The sequence below is a fragment of the Martes martes genome (genome assembly GCF_963455335.1).
Source record: "Martes martes genome assembly, chromosome: 12".
NCBI lineage: Eukaryota > Metazoa > Chordata > Mammalia > Carnivora > Mustelidae > Martes > Martes martes.
The window spans coordinates 7,546,452-7,572,639 of record NC_137900.1 but is presented as its reverse complement, the minus strand read 5'-3'; the positions used below and the strand labels follow the sequence as shown (position 1 = coordinate 7,572,639).

The window sequence follows — 26,188 nt, the reverse complement described above, 5'->3', positions numbered from 1 at the left end:
GAACCTCGCCCGGGGCCACAGCAAACATCACGCAGACGTGGCTGTGGTTTCTACCACACAGGGGATGAATGGGAACAGAAAGAAGAGTGGAAAAGATAACACAAAGTATAGATGCTAACTTGGAAAGTCACTTATGTCCTCTGACTCTCGGTTTTGTCACGTGTCAATGGGTGACAAAACCTCCCGCTTCCCTTGCGAGGTTCTCGTGCGTGTCGGGCAGGGGGATAACACAGGAGAGCGCTCTGTGAACTTCACAGTGTTTCACAGTTAAAAGATGATCTTATTTGTCCTTTGCTGAGGGGAGCCTTAGGTTAGTGAGTGCTCTAAAGATTTTCAAAGGAGATCATACCTTCTTTGCATGTATGGTGCCTGCAAAGCCCTAACTTCTTTCACCCTGCGGCAGTCAGAGCGTTTCTAGAGTTTTCCATTGTGCTGATCACACTGAATTGTTTGGAATTGCACTGCCATTATTTCTCCTTTTGTTGTGGGGGGGGGGGTATTCCCCTAAGTAGACTGAGCTCTTCAAGTGTAGGCTTTTGGAAGTTACTTTCTGAGCCCGCATAAGCACCGGCACTGTACCTGGTACCTGGCGAGGTCTCAGTAAGCATCTGCCAAAACCACACATGCAAATGGAGAATGGAAAGCCGACACAGACCTCAAACTTCCCCAGACTCAGGAGGTGGCCCCGAGCAGCACCTAAAGCTGACGGAAGCCAATTTTGTCCGGGCCCGTGGGAGTCACCAGAGTTGCTCCCAAATGCCAGTCCTCGAGCGGAGCACACGGCAGGAAGACACTGACCCACTCAGCCGGGCTCAGGCACAGCACATGATGGCCTTCGACCAAGTCAGCGTGAACAGAAGCGAGCTGTGTTGTTTCTGAGCAGAAGCTCTTACTGCCAGGACATACGTGGCCACGCTCCTTCTTCTGGACTAAGTGAGGAGGGACGCTCTGGACAGAGGCTGGTGGGCGAGGGTGGGTGATGCCACACACAGCCACAGCTGCGCCCGGTGCATGAACAGCGCCGAGGAGGACAACTCCTGCGGTCTAAGCCACGGACGTGGTTTCCGAGGACGGCAGTGGGTTCTAGGCTGCCCCGACTAGGACAGCACCCTGCGCCCGCTGTGATCTCCAGGCAGATGATGGTCTGAGCTGCCCAGCGGCACCTGCTGAAGTCTGGCCCTTGCTTCCTCAGAAGCCCGGGCAAAATAACAACCTGGCTGGGTCTTTAGTTGCATACCCGGGAAAAAAAATATTGGCACACTGATCTTCTCAAGGAGAAAAAGGCAAAATACTAGTGAAAGGTCATGCCCGGCAGGTTCCTATCACGATCTGCAGAAAGGGTTCTCATTCCAGAATCTCTTCTGGTGGAGGGAAGGAGACAAACATGAACATTTACTAAGTGCTGTTTTTGAAAATGAGCTCGTGCCTGCGATACGCCTAGCACAGCACTCAGGTAGGCAAGCACTCAGCAAGCTGTAGCTCTGCTTCTTGAACGTTCCTGGCCCAGGTGAGGACTTTAGCAGCCCGGACTCTGGAGCTTTTGGAACAGTCTCACATCCTCCGTCATTCTGTGACCTTGCACAACCTACTGTTCCACTCTGCCTTGCACCTGTCCTCTGTAAGACGGAGGTCACAACGGTACTGTTTGCAGAGCACTGTTGTGAGTCAGTATGTGTAAAGGGCTCAGAATGCCAACTGACTGCGTAAGCACAAGCTATTACTACTCATGTTACACACGCAACTCTTAAACCAATCCTACGGAAGAAGCTTCACCATCCTCGTTTGGTAGTAAAATGCGACTAGTACTACTGCACCATTCTGGGTGAGACTCCCACCTCAGGTCTCTCCCCTGCGTGAGTGGCAAAACCCTGCACTAAAGTTTGGGGATGAGCGAGGTGGAGATTGTAAAAGCCAAGAGCCACACTGGTATTTACAAACCTGTGGAGATCTGCCTCTTCGGCGTCCATGAAGTTGACTGTGTATTTGACTGTCCGAGCCATCAAAATCCTGATGTCGAATGTGTCCTGGCAGGGTGGGGAGTGGGGGAGAAGCAGAAAAGTTATCTTTCTATCAGGATAAATGGAACCCCAGCAAAACTGTGGGCTGGCTTTCCTCCCAAAATTTCAAGTCAACAAGAGTTAGGATTTGGAAGGCATGAGCTTAATGAGAATAAGGCCCATAATGACGACTAGCGTTTATTCCAGGCTTACTATGCAAGTGTGGAATGCTTCATGCTTTTCCTAAGTGCTAAGGTTATGTCATCCAGTCCTCCAATGTTTCTGAAGCAGGTGTTTGGTGTGTTTTCAACCATCCAGACTTTATCCCTTCACCACGTTCTAAGAAGTTCCATAAAAACTCAGCCCTCCTTCAGCTCCCAGTATGGCCAGTGACCCTAGCTTGGCCAGTCGGTGCATGACTTTTCCCCTGAAGATGGTTTCACAGGCAGGAACCCGACCCGAGGGAGGACAATCAGGCTCTAGCTAAACTAATTCGGGGGCTTTGGCCCGAGTTATTAGGTAAAAGCTGGCTCTCCTGTGGGACTTAAGAGTTGTACAAATCTGAGGCTGGAGTTCCTGAAGCCATCTTGGTACCAGGAGGGGAGACCCTGTCTGGGAACGGAGATAAATTAGAGGCAATGGAGATAAATTTTCAGGATAGAGAGATCAGATTCGGGTGACACTGCCTGAACTCCAGCAGTGGGTCGCTAGCTCCAGGCTCCGCAGGTTTGAGGGCCAGTAATTAAGCCAGTTTTGGGTAATGCCAAATTATTACTGTCCAAGGTCACACAGTTAGAGGGGACCATGATGGAAACCTCGACCTATTTGACAGCAATGCTCCTGTTCTATGTTATTTATTTTACAAAGCTGCCTCTTCTATCAGGCCTCGGGCCACCAGAATCAATGGGAAGATATGAATTATTGAAAGAGTGTGAGGGCTCAGGGTGGACATGGGGTGAGTCAGGGCAGTGGGGGAATCAGAAGTTACTTATTGAGAGGCAGCCAGAAAATCTCCTTGCTGTGACAGCATCATTCTCTGAGAACTTTCTTAATTGACTGGAAGATGAGCGGGGAAGACCTGACGACACAGCGCTCCGAGGAGCTCTTTTTTCTCTTCGGCGACGGCTTTGCAGAGCCTGGCAGCACACTGTCCGCCAGGTGCAGGAGCGAGTGAGCAATCGAGTCCAGGACAACACGTGGGGGAGAGCCTGCCACGAGAGCCACTTACTACTATCGGCTGCCTGAAATACTCGTCCACTGCAGCCCCCCGGAGGCTGGACAGGTTGACCCCATAGAAGCAGTGCTGGTACCTGAAAGAGGGAGCACAGAGAACCACATGCACCTCGGCCCTGGCCAGAGGCCCCCCAGCCCTTACAGCTGGGACGTGCTGGGAGGCTGCCTCAGAGGTCCTCGAACGTGGCCGCGAGCACGAGTGCGAGCCTGTGAAGGGAAACTGGTCTAGAACGAGTGGCAGAGAAGAACTGCTCTCTGGCGACTCTGCGGACCTGCACTTGACCTGTGGTGGGGTGGGGGGTAGCCGAGATGCAGGACAACGCCCGCGGAAGCTCACGGAGGCCGTCTGTGGGTACAAAGGCCTTTCGGTTCCCACCTTCCCACCCTTGACTTCACGCCCCAAGGTGGCTGCTTGTTCCGGGACATGCTGTCCAAATTCTGAAGTACAATTCCCCAACCCTCTCATTATCCAGCCCCCAGCATGACTTTCCATCTCCAAAGTCCCTCCCACGTTCCTGCCATTTCAGGAAATAGATTTCTCTTTTCAGTTCTCCTAGCCACAGGCCTGTGACTTCCTGATGGCATTGGCTGTGGCGGCCGAGAGCCACGGTCGCGCGTGACCTGGAGCCTGCTGGTCACAGTCCGTGGCACACGGTTCTTCTCACACCTGGGGTCAGTGACATTCGGACGAAAGAACTCGACCAACGGTCTAAGCCTCGCTTCCTGCCTGCTGGGGGCCAGATGCGAAGCCGATACGGCCACACCACTGGACGCGCTTTACCTTCGTGTCCCTGCTGCCGCTCAGACCGTGTGGCGACCACAGCATGTGCTCTGTGTCTGCTCGGCTTAGTGGCTCCACTTGAGAGGAGAGAGCTGGGGCGTGGACTAAGACAAGCTTTACTCGGGCTCTGCCAGTGACCGACTCTGGGCCCCACACAAGGCACCTGAACCCTGTTCCTGGTTCCCGGTGTCTGAAATGGGAATAATCGGGTGCTCCCTCTGCAGGGCTAGACTGGGGTTAAGGGAGTTAATACAAGGACCTGTGATCAGGGTGTGGCGTTTTGTTGGACTGCCTAAGTCGGCTGTTACCCTCGGAATGTCGCCTTCTCGGGTCAGCACTAGGGACCAGGGCAGTGGTTCCCAATCTTGACTGTGCTGTGGGAGGACTGGGTAGGGGGGGGCTTTTAAAAATTCGAATTCCCTGGGGTGCCTGGGTGGCTCAGTGGGTTAAAGCCTCTGTCTTCAGCTCAGGTTGTGATCCCAGGGTCCTGAGATTGAGCCCGGAATCGGTCTCTCTGCTCAGCAGGGAGCCTGCTTCCCCTTCTCTCTCTGCCTGCCTGTCTGCCTGCTTGTGATCTCTGTCTAATAAATAAATAAAATATTTTTAAAAAAATTCGAATTCCCAGGCCCAATTCTAGACAGCAGACTTGGAGACTTTATCACTGGAAAGTCTTTATCCTGAGCCAGAAAAGCAGCTTCCCTAATAAGGGTGTGTGTGCGTGTGCGCGTGCGCGTGTGTGCATGTGTGTGCCTGTGCGTGTGTGTTGTCGAGCCTATGAATCAGGTGGGGATTCACTTCCTCCCTCCCCATCCTCTCCCAATCCCATGCCTGCCAACCGGCAGGGAAGAGAGGAAAACCACCACCACCACCACCAAGAATAAACATAACAAAATTTAAATTTGTGGTGCAGCTCAATTTGGATGGAAAGACCACCCAAAGCCAGGTTCTAAATCCGAAATCAAAAGAGGCAGGGAGGCCTGATAACGTTCAATCGATGGCCAGTTCTCAGCCTGCGAGCGACCCACAGACCCCGCAGGGCGCATGCATCTCTCACCGCTGAGCCTCTGCCTGCTCTCCCTTCTGCCCAGAAATCCCCTTTCCCTCTCGCCCTGTTAATTCCTACCCCATCTTTGAGGCTCAGCTCAAATAGTCCCATTCACAAGCTTTAAAACTTGTACTACAGTAAAATATTTAAGTTTAAGCCACTTAAAAGTGAACGTATTTTCTAGGGGCACCTGGGGGGCTCAGTTGGCAAAGCTCTGATCAGCTGAGGTCATGTCCTAGGGTCCTGGGATCGAGTCCCAAGTCGGGCTCCCTGCTTCGTGGGGCATCTGCTTCTCCCTCTCCTTCTGCCTCTGCCTCTCCCTACTATTACATACTCCCTCTCTCTCTCAAAATAAATAAAATCTTTTCCAAAAAGTGGAAGCGTCTTCTTATTCATCAGTGTATATTTAGTACAGGGCTGGTGTGCTGTGAGGGCTGAAAGTCAGCCCTGCAGCTAGCGATCATCGATCTCTCTTTATGAATGAATCGAGGACTTGGTGTCCTTCGCAGGTCTATGAGTGGGTAGAGGTGCCAACGAGGATAATGGAGAAATGGAAAATCATGACCCTAAGTTTCTTTAGTTCCATTACTTTTTTTTTTTTTTAAAAGATTTTGTTTCTTTGAGAGAGAGAGAGAGAGAGAAAGAGAGAATATGTGTGTGTGTGTGTGTGTGTGTGTGCATGGTTGTAGGGCAGAGCGGCAGGAGGAAAGGCAGATAGCGGGATGAGCAGAGAGCCCGATGCAGGGCGGGATCTCAGGTTGGATCTCAGCAGGTGCTTAACGCTTAACTGACTGAGCCACCCAGGTGCCCCTCATTCCTTGTTTCTTAATCTCCTCCCACCAAGGACCCCAGCCAGCCTGGCCCACAGGTGAAGCTGTCATTTTATGAATACACATCCTGAGAACTAGGCTCCTATATGCCTAGAGAATATTTGGAAACAGATCCCTGCAAGTTGAAAGTATGTCTTCAGTATTTAGAAGGAGAATCAAGGTGTTTGGAGAAATAAGTCATCGTCACAGTAGTTTTTATTAGAGGGGAGGAGGAGGGAAAAGGGAAAAGTGGCTGAGGGGAATAGAAAGGGGAGGAGAGGGACAGAGGCAGAGACAGAGAATTCCCCAGAAAGCCTGGAAAGAGTCATCCCTGTCCATCCTTCAGAATCCCCCGGAAAGCTTTTGAAACGCATCTGTCCAATTGTGGTTTATATGATACAGATGTGTAACCCTCCTGCTTGTTGCCAAAAGCTCACCTGGTGATTCTCATGTGCACCCAAGGCTGAACACTACAGTCACCTGTCCCACAGTCCTCGCCAGCTAGCGAAAGACAGTCCCCAAGGGCTGAGACAGCCCGGCACCTGGCAGTGCCCAAGGCTGCAAACTGCTCTCCGGGCCTTGGATACAACCGCAGAGACCAAATCTGTGCCCTATTCCTTGTGTGCTTAGTGCCCATGAAAGCCCGGCAGCCGTGATCAGTCACGCGGGCACCGTGCCCAGGGCAGGCAGAGCTGTGGGCCAAGAGCCCCCTGCCTGGGTTTTCAGAACTTTCTGGCCGGATCATCTTTCCAGTTCTTAGAAATCGCAACTCTCCTTCTGAAATGCATCACAAAATAATTAAAGCAGATGGGACTGCATCTCTGTGGGTCTCCTCACCACCCACCATCACTGGGTGGTGAATCAGGAAACGAATCTGTCGACTTGGAAGCTGTGGATGATTTCCATTGTTTTCTTCTTACGTGGGTTTTATTCTCCAGGTTAACTTACGGCCTCTTAATGAGTCCATAAGGTGGAGACTATGTGTGGTTTTTGGTCTTGACTTCACATTTCCAGCTGTCCCTCCCTTCCCCTCCCTCTCCACCATAATCTATGCGGCATCTGGAAAGTTCTGCAAATATAGCCCAGAAGGAAAATAACTGTACTGTTAGCTATGCCTGAACACGCCCAGAGCGCAGAGAAAGAGGCCAACCCTTTGCTGTGACACTAACTTCTCCAAGTTCTACACAGAGTCCAGCTTGGAGAAGCACCCACAGAAGCCCCTTCTGTGGCCTCCTTTGTCCTTGGCTCTCCTCTAGCTCATCCCGACCTTCTGTCCTTCCTCCTCACTCACACAGCTCTCCCCACCAGCCTCCTGGATCTGCCTTCGAAGCCTCGTGGTACAGCCCTTGTTCTCTTAGAGATGTTAGCCCTGGCCTCCAGCCTTCACAGACGGGAGCTTCTGCAACACAAGCCCTTTCTTTGCTAATATGAATGTGTGATCTCATGGCTCAACCCACAAGTCTTACTTTGATAAAAATATTTGCATCTTCATTCTATCCTAACCAAAACCCCACTTCTCTCCACTAAGAAGCTTAAAAAAAAAAAAAAAAAGATAGAGAAGAAAGGAAGGAAGGAAGGAAGAAATGGCGGGGGAAGGGAGAAGATAAGGAGAAGGGAAAACTCCATTCTACTGTTTGACAAGCAAGGTTTTTTGTGTCTTAATGTCCTACGCTTTACCAGAATTGACAACCCAGGGTGTGCCCACCCGATGAGAGGCACAGAAGCCACGAAGACTAGAAAAGAGAGACAGGGATCCAGGAATGTCACTTAAGACACACGTGGTACTGAGGATGCAGCCTGAAGGGGGCTGGAATGGCCCGGTGGGGAGCCTCAGAGGAGAAGGATGCATGTCTAGGAACAAATAGTATCTTTTTAATTTCTTACACATCCCTTATAAATACCAGGACTTGAAGCTTGCTTGCAACAATTTTCTCCATCAGCAGAACGCAGACATACCTCTGTGTAGAGGGTATCTATAAAGATGCTCAGCTCATTATGTCTCTGGTTTTTTGGGTTGAAACTCCAGCAAAGTAATATGGCATATATTTTATATGTGATATATTTCTATACTTTTTGTATTAAAATCTTTTTTTACTATGAAAAAAGAGGGGGAAAGAAGCACACAGTCCTTAAAAGAAACGAAGCTTCAGAGTGTGCATCTTTCGTAAGACGTAAGGGAAAGGGGCACCTGGGTGGCTCAGTGGGTTAAAGCCTCTGCCTTCAGCTCAGGTCATGATCCTAGGGTCCTGGGATCAAGCCCCGCGTCAGGCTCTCTGCTCAGTGGGGAGCCTGCTCCCTCCTCTCTCTGTCTCTGCCTGCCTCTCTGCCTACTTGTCTGTCAAATAAATAAATAAAATCTTAAAAAAAAAGAAGAAGAAGTAAGGGAAAGCCTGCGATTCTATAAAGAAACCTGTGGCGCATCCCTGGGCGTTCCTGTGTAAATCTAGACATTACCGGTTTGCGTAACAACCGGACCTGTGGCAAGACGATGAGGAAAGTATCTGTTGTTTGTTGCTCTTCTTCTGGTAACAGCACCAGATTCTCTTCTGGGGGACACCTCTCCCCTACTCTCTGTCCTTGCAGCTTAGGTAGTCTTATCTTTAGAGAGTCTCATGTGGCTCAGTCCAAGTCAATCAGAGCATCTTAAGACCATGGCAGTGAACTCAGGGTTTGGCATCTGACCCAGTGAGAGTCAACTGTAAGATTTTTGCTCAAACAGCTGCAAAGAACTGGCTCTAGAGCTATGAATTCATATGTCTGGATTTACAGTATATGGGCTCAGGAGCAGAAATTATGGAAGAGCTGTGAGTCTGACAGAGGTTACTAAAAAGATGAATATAGAAACCGAAGCTTATTCTTTGAACAAAAGCCAGTTTGTAAACACTGGACAGATGCAGTTAAATACAGTTTTTGTTGAGACTTGGCATGAAGGATATGCACTCTGTTTGCAATAGACACTCCCAAGGCTCACACAGCTCCCCTTCCTGTTTTTAGCTAAAGTCCTGAATCCTTTCCATGAACTTAAAAGTAGATTCTCCCTTAGTGCAAAGTGGAGAACTTCTAAAATGATCCTATTCCCACCACAGATTTTAGTTTCTTCTAAGCCTGTAACTTGCCTGCTTGAACTCCAGTGAATGGATGGAAAGAGGAATTCACCTCTTTTAAAGATCAGACACCTTCACAAAGGCACCTTTGCCCATTGGAAGAGTGAGTATCAGACTCATCCAAGAGCATACTGGAGTCATCTTCTCCATTCAAACCTCCCTGTTAATTTCCTGAGCCCAGTGTGCAACCTTGGCATTGCACTTGAACTCCTTCTAACTGGGACACTTGTACTATATCTGTAACACTGAAATAGGGACCACATGGTTAAAGAAAAAAAATAAAGGTCTGGATGTGTACAAGCCCAGGGATGGAATGGTATGGAAGAACTAGGAGTCTGACGTAGGTTACAAAGAAGACGAATATAGAATTTGTTTCTTCCATGAGCAAAAGCTAGATGGGTTCAAGAGCCGCAGATATAAAAAGAGAGGCAGAGAGAATATCAAGAACAAATACTAGTGGCTGAAATGAGATGCTAATGCAAGCAACCATGAAGATACAAATGGAACAAGCACAAGGCACATGAAAATCCAAACGTGATTGCACTGGTCATGGTAGTTTTCTTTCAAAAGTTCCTTCTCTCTGATAGTCTGTGCCATATACTTGGGTTCCCACGGAAATTCGGTCACGTCACGTTGCAAACTGAAATGTTCCTGTTTGGTCCACATGGTGTTTCTGTGTACCAGTGACTATCAGGGCCAAATATATTTTTGGGAAAGACCAGAAGGCCTGAAACTCTAGCTATGCCAAAAGAACCTTTAGTAGAAATTTCAGTTTGGGGGCGGAATTGGCCTGGGAACAAGCCATCCATTACCTTCACGGTAGATTTAGCAGTTTGTCCACTCAGTTGAAAGGATTTCCTTAAAAATAATGTGTCTCTCAGCACAGCATGGTCAGTAAGGCACCCTGTAGACTCGAGAGTGGAAAGGTGCAGGAAGGGAGATCGCGTTGCCCACGGCAGAAATCTCGCATTCATCTACCTCATCCTTTGCAAGCGCGGACTTCTGATTTCCACAAAGAACAAATGACTCCAGGACATCCACCAGGGGCATCCCTCACATTACTCAATTGGCACGAAGGTTGTCAAGCACGATGGATGCCTACCATCCACTCATAATTCTCTATAAAGCATCTTTTGGTTCCTTAAGTGGTACTTCCCATTTTAAGGGCCACCTCAGATCCTCTCAGAATCCACAGTCATATGTTCTGACCTGCTATGCCAAGGTGTGGGCTCATGTGACCCCTCACGGGCATAACCCAACAGTGCCTCACCTCAGGCCTCTACCATGTGTCTTCCCACTTCTGCCCCAGGGCATTCTTCTTGACTTGTGGTGGGGAGCATGGATACCATGAGACACATTTGGTGTCCACACAGGCACAACCCCGAAGTGCAGGCTTGTTAGTGCTGAGGGGTGAAAAACTGACCACTGGGGAGAAAACAGCTGGTGGGCAAAACTCCCTAATCCTCTATATACACTATCTTGTAGTTCATTCAACCTCTTGAGATGGTCCTGAGGGATCAAGCAATTTCTTGGTGTTTGATAGCATGCGGTGGTGAGCTCAGCAATGCACTTTTGCATTAGCCCTCCCTCCTTCCCTGACTCATTCTTATTTCTCCTCCTTCTTGTTTTGCTGGGATTACATTCCTCAGTGAAGTGGTAGCTTATAAACTGTGGCTTACACCTAGTTTCTTGGGGAGCCCAAGCTAAGCTCGAGAGAGTAAAACAGCAATAGTAGAAGAACTGCAGAGGTGCAACCTTGACAGCTGGGGCCCTGACCAGAAGAGCAGGGCCATGAGACCTGGGGTTGAGACAGTTGAGTGAACATGGCAGAGAATCCTGAAGACATCTTCCCAACTCCCCTGAAGACTTCTAGTCAACAGAAGCAGAATTCTCCATCTCGTGTGAGCAGAAGAGCTGCCCAAAGACTGCACAAAACCACCTCTCGTGAAGCCCGTGTCTTTCAAGATAGTTTTGTTCTTCTCAAGATCAGCCTCACTCTTGCCCACTGCTTTCAGGCTACTGGTCTCCATGGCTGCCAGGCTGATAACTCAAGCACAGCCCGAGCAGGAAGTACAGTGCCTATTCTGGGCGAGGATAACTTCCATACCTGAGAAACTGCACAAGCTGGATAGTATTTTCTGCTAAGAACCAGGGAATTATGCACAGGAGGGCACGTTAAGGGTGTTAGACTGAGAAGGGTAGAATGTAAGTCAGGATACAGCACAATTTATCAACATGGGCACTCACAGGATTCAGGGTTCTAGCAAAATACGAGACTTAACAGTCCACTAAGATGTCACTTTGTAGCTTGGTCATCATGATGGCCTGTAGTCAATGAAGTGGAGATTTCAGAACTTCTGTAGCATAGTAGTAAGGAAGGAGTCAGAAGGCTCAGAGAGATGGACATGCTAGAAGGCTCTACCATTTAAGACATAAGAACATCTCCCCTGACTGTGTTCTCAGGACAGGCCCAGGAAACCCTCTGTTCCTAAAGGTGATAGGGGATGAACCAGTAGGAGAGCAGTGCCATCTTTGGGAATTGAGGGTGGCCGTCCTCAGTAGATCAAAGACGCTGCTGCCGCCACCATCACACTGTGTTCCCAATGAGCACAGCTGGGATGGAATTTCAGATGCCAGAATCAAGAGAGCAATAATTAACTGTCAGAGTCAAGAATGACATTATTACAGCATTGGGAAGCAAGGCTAGAGTGACGGTGAGGGCACCTTGACCTGTGGTGGTTGTTAATAGATCTTAGTGTTCCTTGAGAAGTCAAAGAGGTGTGTAGTTAACGAGGATGGTGTTCAAATGATATCACAACAACAACAACAAATTTGTTGGCTGGTAGGCGGATGATGTCAGGGGTCACAGCGAAAAGTTAGGTCCTTCATCCGACATTCAGGTCTGATTTCCAGACACAGTTTATGGATCTAGAGCTCACTGGTCAATGAGATGGAGGCCCAGCTTCTGAGAAGTCACGCTGCAGTACCACCACAAGCACACGTGGTTCACATTCTCCAATTTCTCTCCAGAGGATCTGAGATATGTCGCTAGGAAGGCTGAGCTGATATCGATGCAAGGAGATTCAGAAGGCCTCTGGTTAATAAAGGCTTCTGGAGGACAGCTAGTAAATAAGCTTTCAGGCCAAGTCCATCACATAGGGATCCGATGGGTTCCGATCCACCGTGAGGTTATTTTCCGAGTCCCTGAATACACAACCAGGATACACTCAGCCTCTGGCAGAACCCTCGCCCGGGCCTGTGAAGAAAGGGCTATGATGGCAGCAATGAACAAGCATAAGCCCCATCTCTGAAAGCCTCCATCCCCAGGTAGGGAATATTAGGATCTTTAGTTTAGGAACAGGGAGATCGTGTCCCAGAGAGACTGAATTACCTGGGCTAAACCTGTACAGTTAGTAATGGACAGAACCAAGGATTCAGCACAGTTTAGTGTGGCTCTGGAGTCCGAGGCATCCAGCTTTTAACTACTCCTTATTTTGCCTACGTTTTTGTGTCTCAGAGCTGTAAAAAAGGGAATACGGCAAGCTAGCTCCATCTCAAACTTCTTGAGAATATTTGCTTGCTCCTCTTAATCGATCCTATGTATATTTTTCTCTTGATACAAGAATCAATTTAAAGTTGTATTTAAAGGAGTCGGCTTAAAACCCCTGAGCCAAATAGTTTCAATAATGGCAGGAGTACTTGCCACATAAGGAAGTTTTACAGGAGGGAACGATGATTCTTCATGACTGAGCCTTATTCTCTGGAGGCATTTTTCAGAATCTTAATTAATCAGGGGCAAGAAATATTAATAAAATAAGGAAATTATTAATTTTGTAGGTGACTGGTATTAACATCAGAATGTAGTAGTCTTGTCTACTGAGAAAGCCTCATAACTGGTTATTGAGAAGGGAAAAAATTCTGTGCTCACCACATACTTAAATGACAATGAATTTTAGAGTTAAACGTAAAATTTTTAAAGTGTTAAATGGAAAAAATGAAAACATGAAAGAAATAGAAGTTAATGCTAGCCTTAGAAACTGAAAATCTTTGTTGATCCAGCAACACAGAAATATTTTTAATTTTTTTGTGGTGAAAACTATCACAAAGATGACTACAGGGCAAATTGAAAATTCTGAAGAAAATACACCAAAGTCTTAACATTCTTAATATGTAAAGAATTTTTATGTCAATGCATTTATCTTTCAGTTAACAAAAGCCCATTGAACAACTCCTATTAGCTAGGTTAGATGATGCGGACACAGTGCAAAACACAATAGCCGATATTACAGAACTTGTCTCAGGAGGGAGATTGACAATAAATTAAATAAATAAGTAAAGACATATAATCCAGCGCATGATGGTTAAGTGGAGTACGAGAAAACGAAGTGAGAAGCAGGATACAGACTTCCAGGAACAAAGAGATGACATTTTGTAACTGACAGCAGGTCTCCTGGGAAGATGGCACATGAGCTACGACCTGAAGAAGGTGAGAGGGAGCCATGGGGCCAACTTGCGTATCTGGTAGAGTGCATGGCTGTGAGGTGGCAGCCAGCCCAGTAGGTTCAAGGGGAAGAGAGGAAACCACCCAGTGAGGACAGAGAGGATGAGAAAGGAGTGGGAAGAGATGACACCACATGGGTAGTGGTGAGAACTTTGACTTTCATGATGTAGAAGGTGGGAAGCCACTGGAGGTTTGGAGCAGAGGAAGACTGTGATCTGAAATATACGTTATCAAGATCATTTTGGTTGCTGTTTAAAAAGAGGAAATAAGTTGAAAGGCTTGTGGGACTGTAGTAGAAGCAGGGTTTTTTTGATTTGCTTGCGTTTGTGTTTTGCAACGGTGAGCAGGGGTTGGTGACAAAGGTTAGCAGCTTGATTCTGGACATGCTGAATTTAAGATGCCCAAGAGACAACATCCAAGTAGAGCTGTCGACAGCCAGTTGGACACCTGAAGTCTACGGTTCCAGGGAGAGTTCTAGGCTGGAGTTCTCCCTACAGGAGTTGCTGGCATAAAGACAGTATTTTTTTTTTATTAACACCTGATTTATTTGTATGTTTCAGTAGCATTGAGAACAATTATTAGATTTATTATTATTGTTAGATGTAGGTTCTTTTTTATTATTTTATTATTATATATATATTTTTTATTTTCAGTGTAACAGTATTCATTGTTTTTGCACCACACCCAGTGCTCCATGCAATATGTGCCCTCCCTAATACCCACCACCTGGTTCCCCCAACCTCCCACCCCCTGCCCCTTCAAAACCCTCAGGTTGTTTTTCAGAGTCCATAGTCTCTCATGGTTCACCTCCCCTTCCAATTTCCCTCAACTCCCTTCTCCTCTCCATCTCCCCATGTCCTCCATGTTATTCGTTATGCTCCTCAAATAAGTGAAACCATATGATAATTGACTCTCTCTGCTTGACTTATTTCACTCAGCATAATCTCTTCCAGTCCCGTCCATGTTGCTACAAAAGTTCGGTATTCATCCTTTCTGATGGAGGCATAATACTCCATAGTGTATAAGGACCATATCTTCCTTATCCATTCGTCTGTTGAAGGGCATCTTGGTTCTTTCCACAGTTTGGCGACCGTGGCCATTGCTGCTATAAACATTGGGGTACAGATGGCCCTTCTTTTCACTACATCTGTATCTTTGGGGGAAATACCCAGGAGTGCAATTGCAGGGTCCCAGGGAAGCTCTATTTTTAATTTCTTGAGGAATCTCCACACTGTTCTCCAAAGTGGCTGCACCAACTTGCATTCCCACCAATAGTGTTAAGAGGGTTCCCCTTTCTCCATATCCTCTCCAACACACGTTGTTTCCTGTCTTGCTAATTTTGACCATTCTAACTGGTGTGAGGTGGTATCTCAATGTGGTTTTAATTTGAATCTCCCTGATGGCCAGTGATGATGGACATTTTTTCATGTGTCTGATAGCCATTTGTATGTCTTCATTGGAGAAGTGTCTGTTCATATCTTCTGCCCATTTTTTGATATGATTATCTGTTTTGTATGTGTTGAGTTTGAGGAGTTCTTTATAGATCCTGGATATCAACCTTTTGTCTGGACTGTCATTTGCAAATATCTTCTCCCATTCCGTGGGTTGCCTCTTTGTTTTGTTGACTGTTTCCTTTGCTGTGCAGAAGCTTTTGATCTTGACGAAGTCCCAAAAGTTCATTTTCGCTTTTGTTTCCTTTGCCTTTGGAGACATATCTTGAAAGAAGTTGCTGTGGCTGATATCAAAGAGGTTACTGCCTATGTTCTCGTCTAGGATTCTGATGGATTCCCTAGGGAATTCTACCAAACTTTCAAAGAAGAAATAATGCCTAGTCTCCTGAAGCTGTTTCAAAAAATTGAAGCAGAAGGAAAACTTCCAGACTCTTTTTATGAAGCCAGCATCACCCTGATCCCCAAACCAGGCAAAGACCACACCAAAAAGGAGAATTTCAGACCACTATCACTGATGAATATGGATGCCAAGATTCTCAACAAGATCCTAGCAAACAGGATCCAACAGCACATCAGAAAGATTATCCACCATGACCAGGTGGGATTCATCCCTGGGTTACATGGATGGTTCAACATTCGCAAATCAATGTGATAGAACAAATCAATAAGAGAAGAGAGAAGAACCACATGGTCCTCTCAATTGATGCAGAAAAAGCATCTGACAAAATCCAGCATCCGTTCCTGATTAAAACGCTTCAAAGTATAGAGATAGATGGAACATTCCTGAACTTCATAAAATCTATCTATGAAAGACCCACAGCAAATATCATCCTCAATGGGAAAAAGCTCACAGCCTTCCCGTTGAGATCAGGAACATGACAAGGATGCCCACTCTAACCACTCTTGTTCAACATAGTATTAGAAGTCCTAGCAACAGCAATCAGACAACAAAGAGAAATAAAAGGTATCCAAATTGGCAATGAAGCAGTCAAACTCTCTCTCTTCGCAGATGATATGAGTCTTTATATGGAAAACCCAAAAGACTCCACCCGCAAACTACTAGAACTCATACAGCAATTCAGTAACGTGGCAGGATACAAAGTCAATGTACAGAAATCAGTGGCTTTCTTATACACTAACAATGAAAATACAGAAAGGGAAATTAGAGAATCGATTCCATTTACTATAGCACCAAGAACCATAAGACACCTGGGAATAAACCTAACCAAAGAGGTAAAGGATCTGTACTCAAGGAACTACAGAACACTCATGAAAGAAATTGAAGAAGACACAAAAAGATGGAAGACCATTCCATGCTCTTGGATCAGAAGAATAAACATTGTCAAAATGTCTATACTGCCTAGAGCAATCTATACTTTTAATGCCATTCCGATCAAAATTCCACCGATATTTTTCAAAGAGCTGGAGCAAATAATCCTAAAATTTGTGTGGAATCAGAAGAGACCCCGAATTGCTAAGGAAATGTTGAAAAACAAAAATAAAACTGGCGGCATCACGTTACCTGATTTCAAGCTTTACTACAAAGCTGTGATCACCAAGACAGCATGGTACTGGCATAAAAGCAGACATATAGACCAGTGGAACAGAGTAGAGAGCCCAGATATGGACCCTCAACTCTACGGTCAAATAATCTTCGACAAAACAGGAAAAAATATACAGTGGAAAAAAGACAGTCTCTTCATAAAGACAGTACTTACAGCTCAGAACATGCAATGAGACCAGTAAGGAGGCGAGTAGAGACAAAAAGGGGAAGACACTAAGAGCCAACTTGGAATCAATCCAACACCGAAGACTTAGGTCATGAGGAAGAATCAGTGGAGGAGACAAGGTCGGGGCCAAGAATGAAGGAGAAAAACCAGGGTTAGGCTTTAGAAGTGAAGTGAGGAGTCCCTGGGGCCATGTGTCATTGTTGACAAAGTCAGGTGAGGACTTATCACTGGTTATATCTAATGTCTGACTTGGCCAGTTATCCCTCAGCTTCTTGGCTCCCTTCTTGAGCATATACCTAAACTGCCACCACCACCATCATCATCGTCATCATCATTTGCATCCCTCCCCCTCCTCTCTGCCAGCATTTCCACTTCTCTGCCTCTTCTAATGAAAACTGTGAGCACTTTCACCACCTGTTCCCCACACCAATGCGACCAAAGGCCCGCATCCAGTCGCCTAACACAGAAACCTCTTCATAGAGGGAGGGGAGTTACAAGAAGAGTGAAGGCTGTGAATTTTGTTAACTATATGTTTTTTAAAACATTTTTTTGTGTGTTTGTTGACTAAAAATAAAACCGTTCAAATGCACTAGCGACCAAAGACATACAGATTAAAAATAAACTGGCCACCATTTTTTTTTTTTGAATCAAATTGGCATTTAAAAAAACATAGCCCGTATGGGCAAGACTCAGCAGACATTCTCATATACTTCTGGTGGAAGTGTTAATTGGTAAAACTTTTCTACAGGGCAATTTGGCAATATATAAGAATAATTTTTTTAAAGATCCTTCTTCACACCTTTTGGTCCAGTAATTCTGCTTCTAGCAATTTATTGTAAGGAAATAATCAGAATGCAAACCATGATTTCTATAAAAGGATGCTCACTTTAGTGTTCTTATGGAATTTAGGATACAAAATTTTATAACATTCTATATTCTGCTAGAATACAGAAACAATACTTTAGTGTTGTTTCTTATAAAATTTATAGGATTAAATAAGCAATTAAAATGATATTTAGCACTGGAGCTCAAGCTGATGAATTATGATATTGTCACAAAAGAAATACTCTGCAGCAAGAGAATATTGTGAAGATATGAGAACATATCAATAAGGTATTGAAATCAAAACAAAATAAAGATAAATAAAAATTTAAAAAGTAAAAGAGCTACAAAATGAGATTTATGGTATTATCCTAACTTTGTAAAAAAATTTTTTTTAAAAATCAAAGAGATGACACCTAACCTCTTAATAGTAATTACTGGTGTACTTACTTGAGATTACTGGAGTTTTTACCCATTCAAAAATATTTATTGAGGATCTGCTATGTGACAGGCACTTGGGATGGAGGGTGCTTAGGATACATTAGTGAAATCTGACAGAACCTGGACTTTTGTGGTGCTTAAATGCAATCAGGAAGGATGCTGACAATGAACAATAATAAATAAAGGGATTATATGTCTTTTGGGAAGTGGTAAGTGCTAAATCAAAAACACAAAGCAGAAAAAGTGGGATTGGGATGGCAAGTGCTGTGGCTACCATTTTAAACAGGATGCCCAGGAGAGCTGGCGTTTTGGCAGACTTTATGTAGATGAAGGGATCAGCCACATGAATATTGGGAGAAATGTGTTCCACATAGAAAGATGAGCAAAAGCAAAGGCTCCAAGGTGGTTGGATATGCCTGAAAATCAGCAAGGACGCCTATGTGGCTGGAGTTGACTGAACACGGTCATAGGAAATGAGAAACAAGACCGGACAGAATTTACCAGAAGGCTTTGGGAATGCTGGGAACAGACAGGTTAAGAAGCTATAGCAGTATTCAAGATGAGGGACGACAGTGTTGGGAACAAGGGAGAACAGAGAATATAATGAGAATAGGACAGATTCTGGGTAGAGTTCAAAAGTAGAGCCAACAGAATTTCTTGATGGTTTAGATATGGGGACAAAGAAAGAAGGGCCTCCATGATTTCAGCCTCATGGAGGCCCTTCTTTCTTATTGGGAGGACAGTGTTATCATCAAGTGAGATGGAAAGACTATGAGTAGAGCAGATTTGGGGTGGGGGGGAATGGGGGAGATGAGGTGTTGAGTTTGGATGGTAAGTCTCGGTAAGGCAGAATGTCCAGGAGGCCACTGGGTATAAAAATATGGAGTTCCCAGGACATGTGTGAGCTAGATGACAATATCCTTGGGAATCATTAGCATACAGATGGCATCGGAAGCTAAGGAATGGGTGAGCTCACCAAGGCAATAAATGGACAAAGAGGAGGTCCAAGACTGTGTCCTGGGGCACTCCAACATCAGCAGGTGAAGGAGACAAGCAACAACCAATGAAGGATTTGTTGAAAAAGTGACCAGTGGGGCAGAAGAGAAATTAAAAGATTGCACGGCATTTCAAATGCTGCTCAAATACAGGTACTGGGTTCAATAAGCAGACAAGGGAGGATGGACACCGTTTAGCAACGTGGAGGTCAGCACACTGGTGGCCTTGGTAAGAGCCTCATGGAGGAATGTCTTAAGAGAGAAACTGAAGGAAAGACTTGGAGACTAGGAGGAGAGAATGTTTTTTGAGGAATTTTGCAGCAAAGGGACTAAGAGAGATGGGTGGTGGTTAACTGGGGAAGTGAGAGATAAAAAAAGGTTATTTTTTCTTTTGAGATGGAATAAATAGCAGTATGTTTGTATGCTGATGGTGAGCCTAGCCAATCCACTGTGATCATTAACATTCGTTCTCAAGGTACCAAGATGGCAGCAGATGGTACAGCTGGGAAGTCACGCGAGCACTGCCAGGACAACGTGCTCCCCTGCTGTCCCATTGGGGGAAGTAATCTGGTCGATTCTGCTACCTGGAATCCCTGCCTCTCCAACCTCGTCACCGACTCAGGAAGTTTATGGTTAAAATATAAACATTCTGGGTCAGCATGACCTCAGAAAACAATGATCATAATTACGGTGCCCCCCATCACACACCAAGAGGCTTTCACCCCCATTAGGAAGCATGTGGCTTGGGAGTTTCAAAATTACAGACTGAGCAGAAACCATGAAATGCAAATCTGTGCTAGGAAAGCCTATTTTGCAAGAAAAAAAAAATCAGAGAGAAAGAATAAATTTTAGCCCTTTGACCCTACTCTTCAAAGAACTTGTAGCCTGGGAAACCAAAGTACATTTTGGCTGCTTCTTCACCAAGAGGCAGGATTACAAAGAGAAAAAACCCAGAAATCAGCTGTGGCTATCTGCGTGTTGGAAGGTTCTGCATACGTCAGCTGGAACTCAGAGCCTACATTTTAGCATCCCTCCCCACCCATCTGCCAGCACATTCCTGTCCTCCTACACACCTAACATTCCCACTCGGATGCTGTCTGTTCTGTTCCTCCCTCCCATGGGTCCAATATCATCGTTCTCTTTCCCTCTTTCTCCTTACAAAAACCAGTGCTCAAAAAACAATGCCAGACGGAATGCTGGCTTAGAACCGGTTGTTTTGTATTAGTTCTCATTCTCCAAATGAAGAAACCAAATCTATAAAGGTGAAGTGAAATGTCCAAAAGCCAAGAGCCCATTAGTGCGAAAACTCCAAGAAAAATGTTTTGACCGACTCATTTACCTTGAGATGTACTGATTGCCCTGTCCTCTGACCAAGGTCCCTTCTAACAGAAGCCGCGGCCCTGAGCCCAGGGAATGGGTGGCAGAAAGGGGGAAGGGGGGGTCGCAGTAGGGGGAGGATGCTGTCGTTCCAGCTATAGGCCACCTGCTAAGGAGCTTCCGGGTTTGTCCACTCCAGGGGTTCTCAACAGGGGATGACTTTATGCCCCCTTCCTCTGCTTGGGACATTCGGCAGTATCTGGAGACATTTTTGGTGGTCACAACTAGGGGAAAGGCACTACTGGCATCAAGTAGGTAGCAGCCAGGGGTCCAGATGAACATTCCACAATGCACGGCACCCCACCCCCACCTCCCACCATTTATATAACCCCAGATGGCAAACCCAAACCAGAAACTCTGGCTTACTCTAAAGGAAAAAGAATGGAAGAGACAAGAGAACATTACCAAAAGTTGGCTCTGGAGTAGTGTTCCATGTAGAGCTGTTCGTCAGAAAAGGGGGCCAAGTGGATGTCGCCGAATGTCGGGAACATCATTCCTAATGAGCAAGAGACAACAGACCCAGACGTTGACAAGCGCCACCTTCTGACTGCAGGGGACACTCACCCGCCACCGGACCAACGCCACTCTTTCGTCCTATTTCAGTTATTACCCAAGAGGCTGAAATACAATTTTGCCTCAGAGCAAGGATTAAAAAAATCAGGCAGAAGACTGGAGGAAAAATAAGGAAGAATCCTAACGCAGTCACAAAGCTATGCTATGATCAAAGCTTGCGGAGTCTTAGGAGAGGCATTTAACCCGGCGTCCCGCCTTCTCTGCTGTCAGCTTTTCCCTTTCTGTATGCCCTGGGCTGGGAATTCTATGCACTTTCTTCATTTTTAAAAAATCCTATTTATTGTAAAAACAGCTCTGAAGATAATTCACCTCCCATCATTCTTTCCCATTATCATTTCCATTCTCAGACTCTGTCCATGTGTAATCATGTTGATGATCTTTTAAAGTGCTGTTGGAAGCTCTGCTTCTCTGGGGGGGGGGGTGGTTCGCCATCCTCCTCGCTGGGACACCCACTCTTGTATGTTGTTCCTGACCTTCACAGTCACTAGGGGGAAGGAAAGGCGGGTTCTGTAGTGGGCAAACACCTAGCCTGGCATTCCTGAAGCCCGGCATTCCCAAGCGGGCTGACAGAGCAATCAATGTTATTATTCTTGTCATTTCTAGGGAGACTCTTTCTCATAGTCATTAATGATCTGGCACGTAAAACAAAGAGGAACTACTAACCCTACTTCAGAAATGAGTATCGCCTTAGAAACTGGAGGTGCTGTCACAAAAGTAATACCTAAAATACCTTGATTATGTTGATTTTGCCATGAACTTTTCTATGGGTTTTCCCTGTATTGATTCATTTAATCCTCACCACAAAATACAGTAAGTTCTATTACTACACCCCCACTTTACAAATGGGTAAACTAAGGAACAAGGAACTTGAAGTGACTCAGCCACAGTCATAGAGCTAGTAAGTAGAAGGGCAAATCCAGGGGCGGAGCCTCATCTGTGAGGCCACGGCCCACACGCTAACTATGCTCCCTTCGATGCCTGTTAAAATAGAACAGATTGGCTGTTGTTGTTTTTTTTTAAAGATTTTATTTATTTATTCGACAGAGATCACAAGTAGGCAGAGAGGCAGGCAGAGAGAGGGGAGGGGAAGAAGCAGGCTCCCCGCCGAGCAGAGAGCCCGATGCGGGGCTCGATCCCAGGACCCTAGGATCATGACCTGAGCTGAAGGCAGAGGCTTTAACCCACTGAGCCACCCAGGCGCCCCGTGGCTGTTTTTCTTCTTAAAGATTTTATTTATTTATTTGAGAGAGAGAGAGCACAAGCGGGGGGTGGGGGGAATAAAGGGAGAAGCAGACCCCACTGAGCAGCGAGCCCCACGCAGGCCTCAACCCTGGGACCCTGGAACCATGACCTGAGCCGGAGGCAAGGCCTCAAACACTCAACTAACTGAACTTCTAGTAAGTAGAACACCCAGAACAGACTGTTTTGTTTAGGGTATTTTCAGAAATGGAGAAAAAGCACGATTGTTAACAACATTCACATGTGCCCACCTGAATCTCATGCACAGGTTTCAAGGCAATAATGACTGCCTAGTGGGTTCTTAATTTTAAGACAAAAGGATATTAAACAATCTTAGGAAAACAATATGTATCAGTAATTGTGTAAACGTGGGAAGTTTCCGAGGTGCTCTGAGCCTCAAGCCTAACGGGAATTCCAAGGATCTAAAACGGAGGGGAGGAGGTCATCAACGGTAAAAATACAAGAAAAATTCTCATAGTTGAAGAAGAGGAGTCTTCTGATTAACATTCTCACTCCATGCCCAACACAAGAATTTTATAAGCTTCACAGTAAGGCTAGAAATAAATCAATATACTGAAAGCATTCAGAGGGGAAAATGCTGTCACTCGAAAGGATCAGGAGTCAGAAGACCACTGGACCGCTCGATGGCAACACTGGAAACCAGGACCCAAAGAGAGAGGTCTCAAAAATACTGATTAAAAATTGTGTCCAAGTTCAAATTCTCTACCCTGCAAAATGGTAATACAAGGGGTCCATAAAACGTTAACTTCTCAAGTACTTTTTCTCCAAAAGCTAAGGAACAGGGAACTTGAAGTGACTCAGCCACAGTCATGGAGCTAGTGAGCAGAAGGGCAAATCCAGGGGCGGAGCCTCCTCTGTGAGGCCACAGATGAAGAGGACACAGAGAGAAGAGGACGAGAGAATGATGATGGAAAATCCAATACGGCGGGCATGAGGCAGAGCTGGAGAAGAACCGCGGCACGTGGGGGAGAGGAGAACAGAACACCCACAGGAGGAAGGCGCCTACTGACTAAATATTGATAGGATGTTAGACTCCTTAGAGCATGGAAATAATTAGTCATGAGCATATCAAAAACCAAGCTAGTGAAAACTAACTCCGAGAAAAACAAAAGGGTTCATGAGAAAATCCAAAATCTCATGCACCCACTATGCCTCCTGGCTCAGCTCGGAACAATATGTACACTGTCATAATAACCTAAGCACTGATTACAGATTCAACCAAATGATGATCTCGGTCCGTATTTCTTTCTATTAAATTGGGTCCCGAAAGCCCTGTGAAGTTACAGTTTTTGGCACATTTGCAGCGACATCATCTGATGGCAAAATCTGACCTGAACTGACATGAGTTTATTTACAGTCTTTATTTGTCCCCTTTGGTATCCATATTCATATGGTTTGTTGCAGAAATACAACGTGTTTTCATCCCACGGTGTGGCCTCAGACTCCACTGCAGGCATTAAGTAATCCGCAGCGGAGGAGTCTATCACCTTTCCCAAGTCCTTCAGATTCTCGATTCAGAAATCTACCTGGCCTCGAGGGTCTGGCAAAGGAATTGAGGACCTGCTTGAATATATTGAGAAGACAGGGGCGGGGAATGAGAGTACACCCAGCAGGGAAGAAAATGCTATGTAGGAGAGCAAATTTCTCAACCAGAAAGTAACGAAAATAGCAGTATGATAATTTTGTATCAAAATATGCAGGTAAGTAAGGGGAAGAAGTCCCAAATGGAAGGGAGAGGGAAAGCCTTCAGGGAGTGTAGTAGTCTCAGGACAGGGAGAGCTGTGGCAAAAGGAGGTTACTATTTTTCATTAGAAGTCTTTTTGTCATTATTCGGCATTGTAAATTACATCTTATTTTGATGGAAAATAAAAATAACTAGAAAAAATAGGGACGCCTGGGTGGCTCAGTTGGTTGGGTGTCTGCCTTCAGCTCAGGTCATGATCCTGGGGTCCTGGGATCCAGACCCACGTCGGGCTCCCTGCTCAGTAGGGAGCCTGCTTCTCTCTCTGTCTGTTGCTCCCTCTGCTTGTGCTCACTCTCTCTCTCTCTCTGACAAATAAATAAATAAAATCTTAAAAAAAAAAGAACTGGAAAAAATCAAGCCTCCTGCCCTCAGGAACACACGGGTTAAAAAGAAGATAAAATCAGTATTCATTTCTCCTTGTCTAATTAAAGATACACAGCCCAATAAAAGTTTCATAACTATTACAAATATTTGGGAGGGGAAGGAATGGCAGATATTAAGCCTAGATATTCAGTTTGGAGATGCCCCACAGATGCACATGAATTAAGCATGTTCAGAATCTCACCAACAGCCAAGTACCTAGACATTTTGAAAAAAAAATCCAGACAAAAATATGAAAATTCCTTCTGAGGGGCACTGAGTAGGAAATCCAAGCAGGCTGGTACTTTATTATCTCACTTCCACAGTTCAAGTTCATCGCATGAACACAAAGCTTCTGAGACCATCCTGGGCTGTTTCACCACCGGCATGTGAATGCAGTTTCTGACATTAAGTACATTTTGTCTATTTATTCATTTTTGCATGAGTTTTTTTTCAAGTGTCTATCTCTGAACCCCTATATTCTGAAGCATGCAGGAAATTATGGATGAGCCTCAAGCTTTCCTTACCTGCCCACACTGCTGTGTGTATACTGCCTGGCGTGCTGAATCAGAGCTGCCCCGGTGGTCACCGTTTTGTCCTCGCTGGCTACCAAGGCGGGGAGACACATCCTGGGTAAGGTGCCACAATTCTAATGGGAGCCGCCCCTTTTAAAACTGACCAATTACTTTCTGTGTTTTACTTGAAAACCCATTCTGTGAAAATGTGTCCCCTCTCCCTAGTAAGGAGTGGGAAGATAGTGTGTGTGTGTGCAGGAGTCAGGAGTGTGGGCTTCAGGGTCAGACAGACCTGGGTTCAAATCCCTGCTCTGTCACTGACCAGAGGTGTGTCCTTGCTGAGTTGTTTTCTCCCGTTGTGCCTCAATTTTCCCTTCATAAACTGGGGGGTAGGAATGGTGCCTCCAGGGAAGTCAGGTCTCGGTCTTGGTACTGTTGATATTTGGGGCTGGATAACTCTTGGGTGGGGTAGGGATCTGTCTTGTACCCCGAAGGATGCTTATCAGCACACCTGGCTTTTCCCACTGGATGATAATACCACCCCTCCCGCACTGTGACAACCCAAAATGTCTCCAGACACTGCCAAATGTCCCCTGTGGAAGGAGTATAACATCACCAAGAACCTCAGGACTGACCTTCCAAATACATTAAAAACCTCCACCACTCACCCTTGGGAAGGTTTCCACAAATTAATGTATGCAGATTGCTTAGCACATGTAGATACTTGAAAAGCACAAAAAGAATATTGGATGTTATACTCTAATCTCAAGTATATGTACTGATCATAGGGAAAGGGAGACATGGTAGGAGAGGAATATGTCAGAAAGAACGAGCAGGTCTCAGAGAGTTTCTCACGTTATAGAAAACCAACACTTAAAGGGGCTTGAGAGATTACTTTTCTTAGAGATTATTTTTAAAATCCAGATGAGAAAACCAAAGTCAGGTGGTAGGTGAAGTTCATTAAGGAAGACAGTGATAGAAACGGGACAGAAACACATAGCTCTGAACTAGTTCTCAGTACCGTATTTAATACCATGCAGCACGCACCCCACACCTACGGCTTCATGGCTGGAGACTAGCTCATCTCTTGTGAAAGATTAAGATGAGGAAATTTTTAAAAATGGTATAATAGAAATGCCCTGTCTTCCTTTCCATCCAAAATTAAATATGGGGAAAGGAGGAGGGCAAACTCTTCTGAACCAGGAATTGGCCAACTCACCATTCGCTTTCAGCCATTTTTTGGAATGAAGGTAACTCTCCAGCATCCTTTCATTGAAGAGCATGTATCCCATCGGTTCGGAAATGATCACATCCACAGCCTCAGGAAGAGAGATGTCTTCAATTTTCCCTGGCACAACAATGATCTTGTCGGAAAGGTGGTTATTTTTCACCAGCATCTGAAGAAGATAAAACAGGGGATCAGGACTGTCACACAGACTCTTGCAAAAAA

At 45.7% G+C, this 26,188-nt stretch overlaps 1 protein-coding gene across 1 annotated transcript in view; it reads right to left on the bottom strand.

Moving 5' to 3' along the window:
• The window catches only part of LOC308352970 (histone-arginine methyltransferase CARM1-like), a gene marked incomplete at both ends in the record, with an annotated part of 123,475 nt that overhangs the window by 16,699 nt on the left and 80,588 nt on the right, over positions 1–26,188 (bottom strand). The window contains 4 exons of the mRNA XM_080819496.1: positions 1,939–2,024; positions 3,226–3,307; positions 20,692–20,782; positions 25,958–26,135. Coding sequence (XP_080675622.1) covers positions 1,939–2,024; positions 3,226–3,307; positions 20,692–20,782; positions 25,958–26,135 — 437 coding nt within the window. The remainder of the gene's footprint in view (positions 1–1,938; positions 2,025–3,225; positions 3,308–20,691; positions 20,783–25,957; positions 26,136–26,188) is intronic.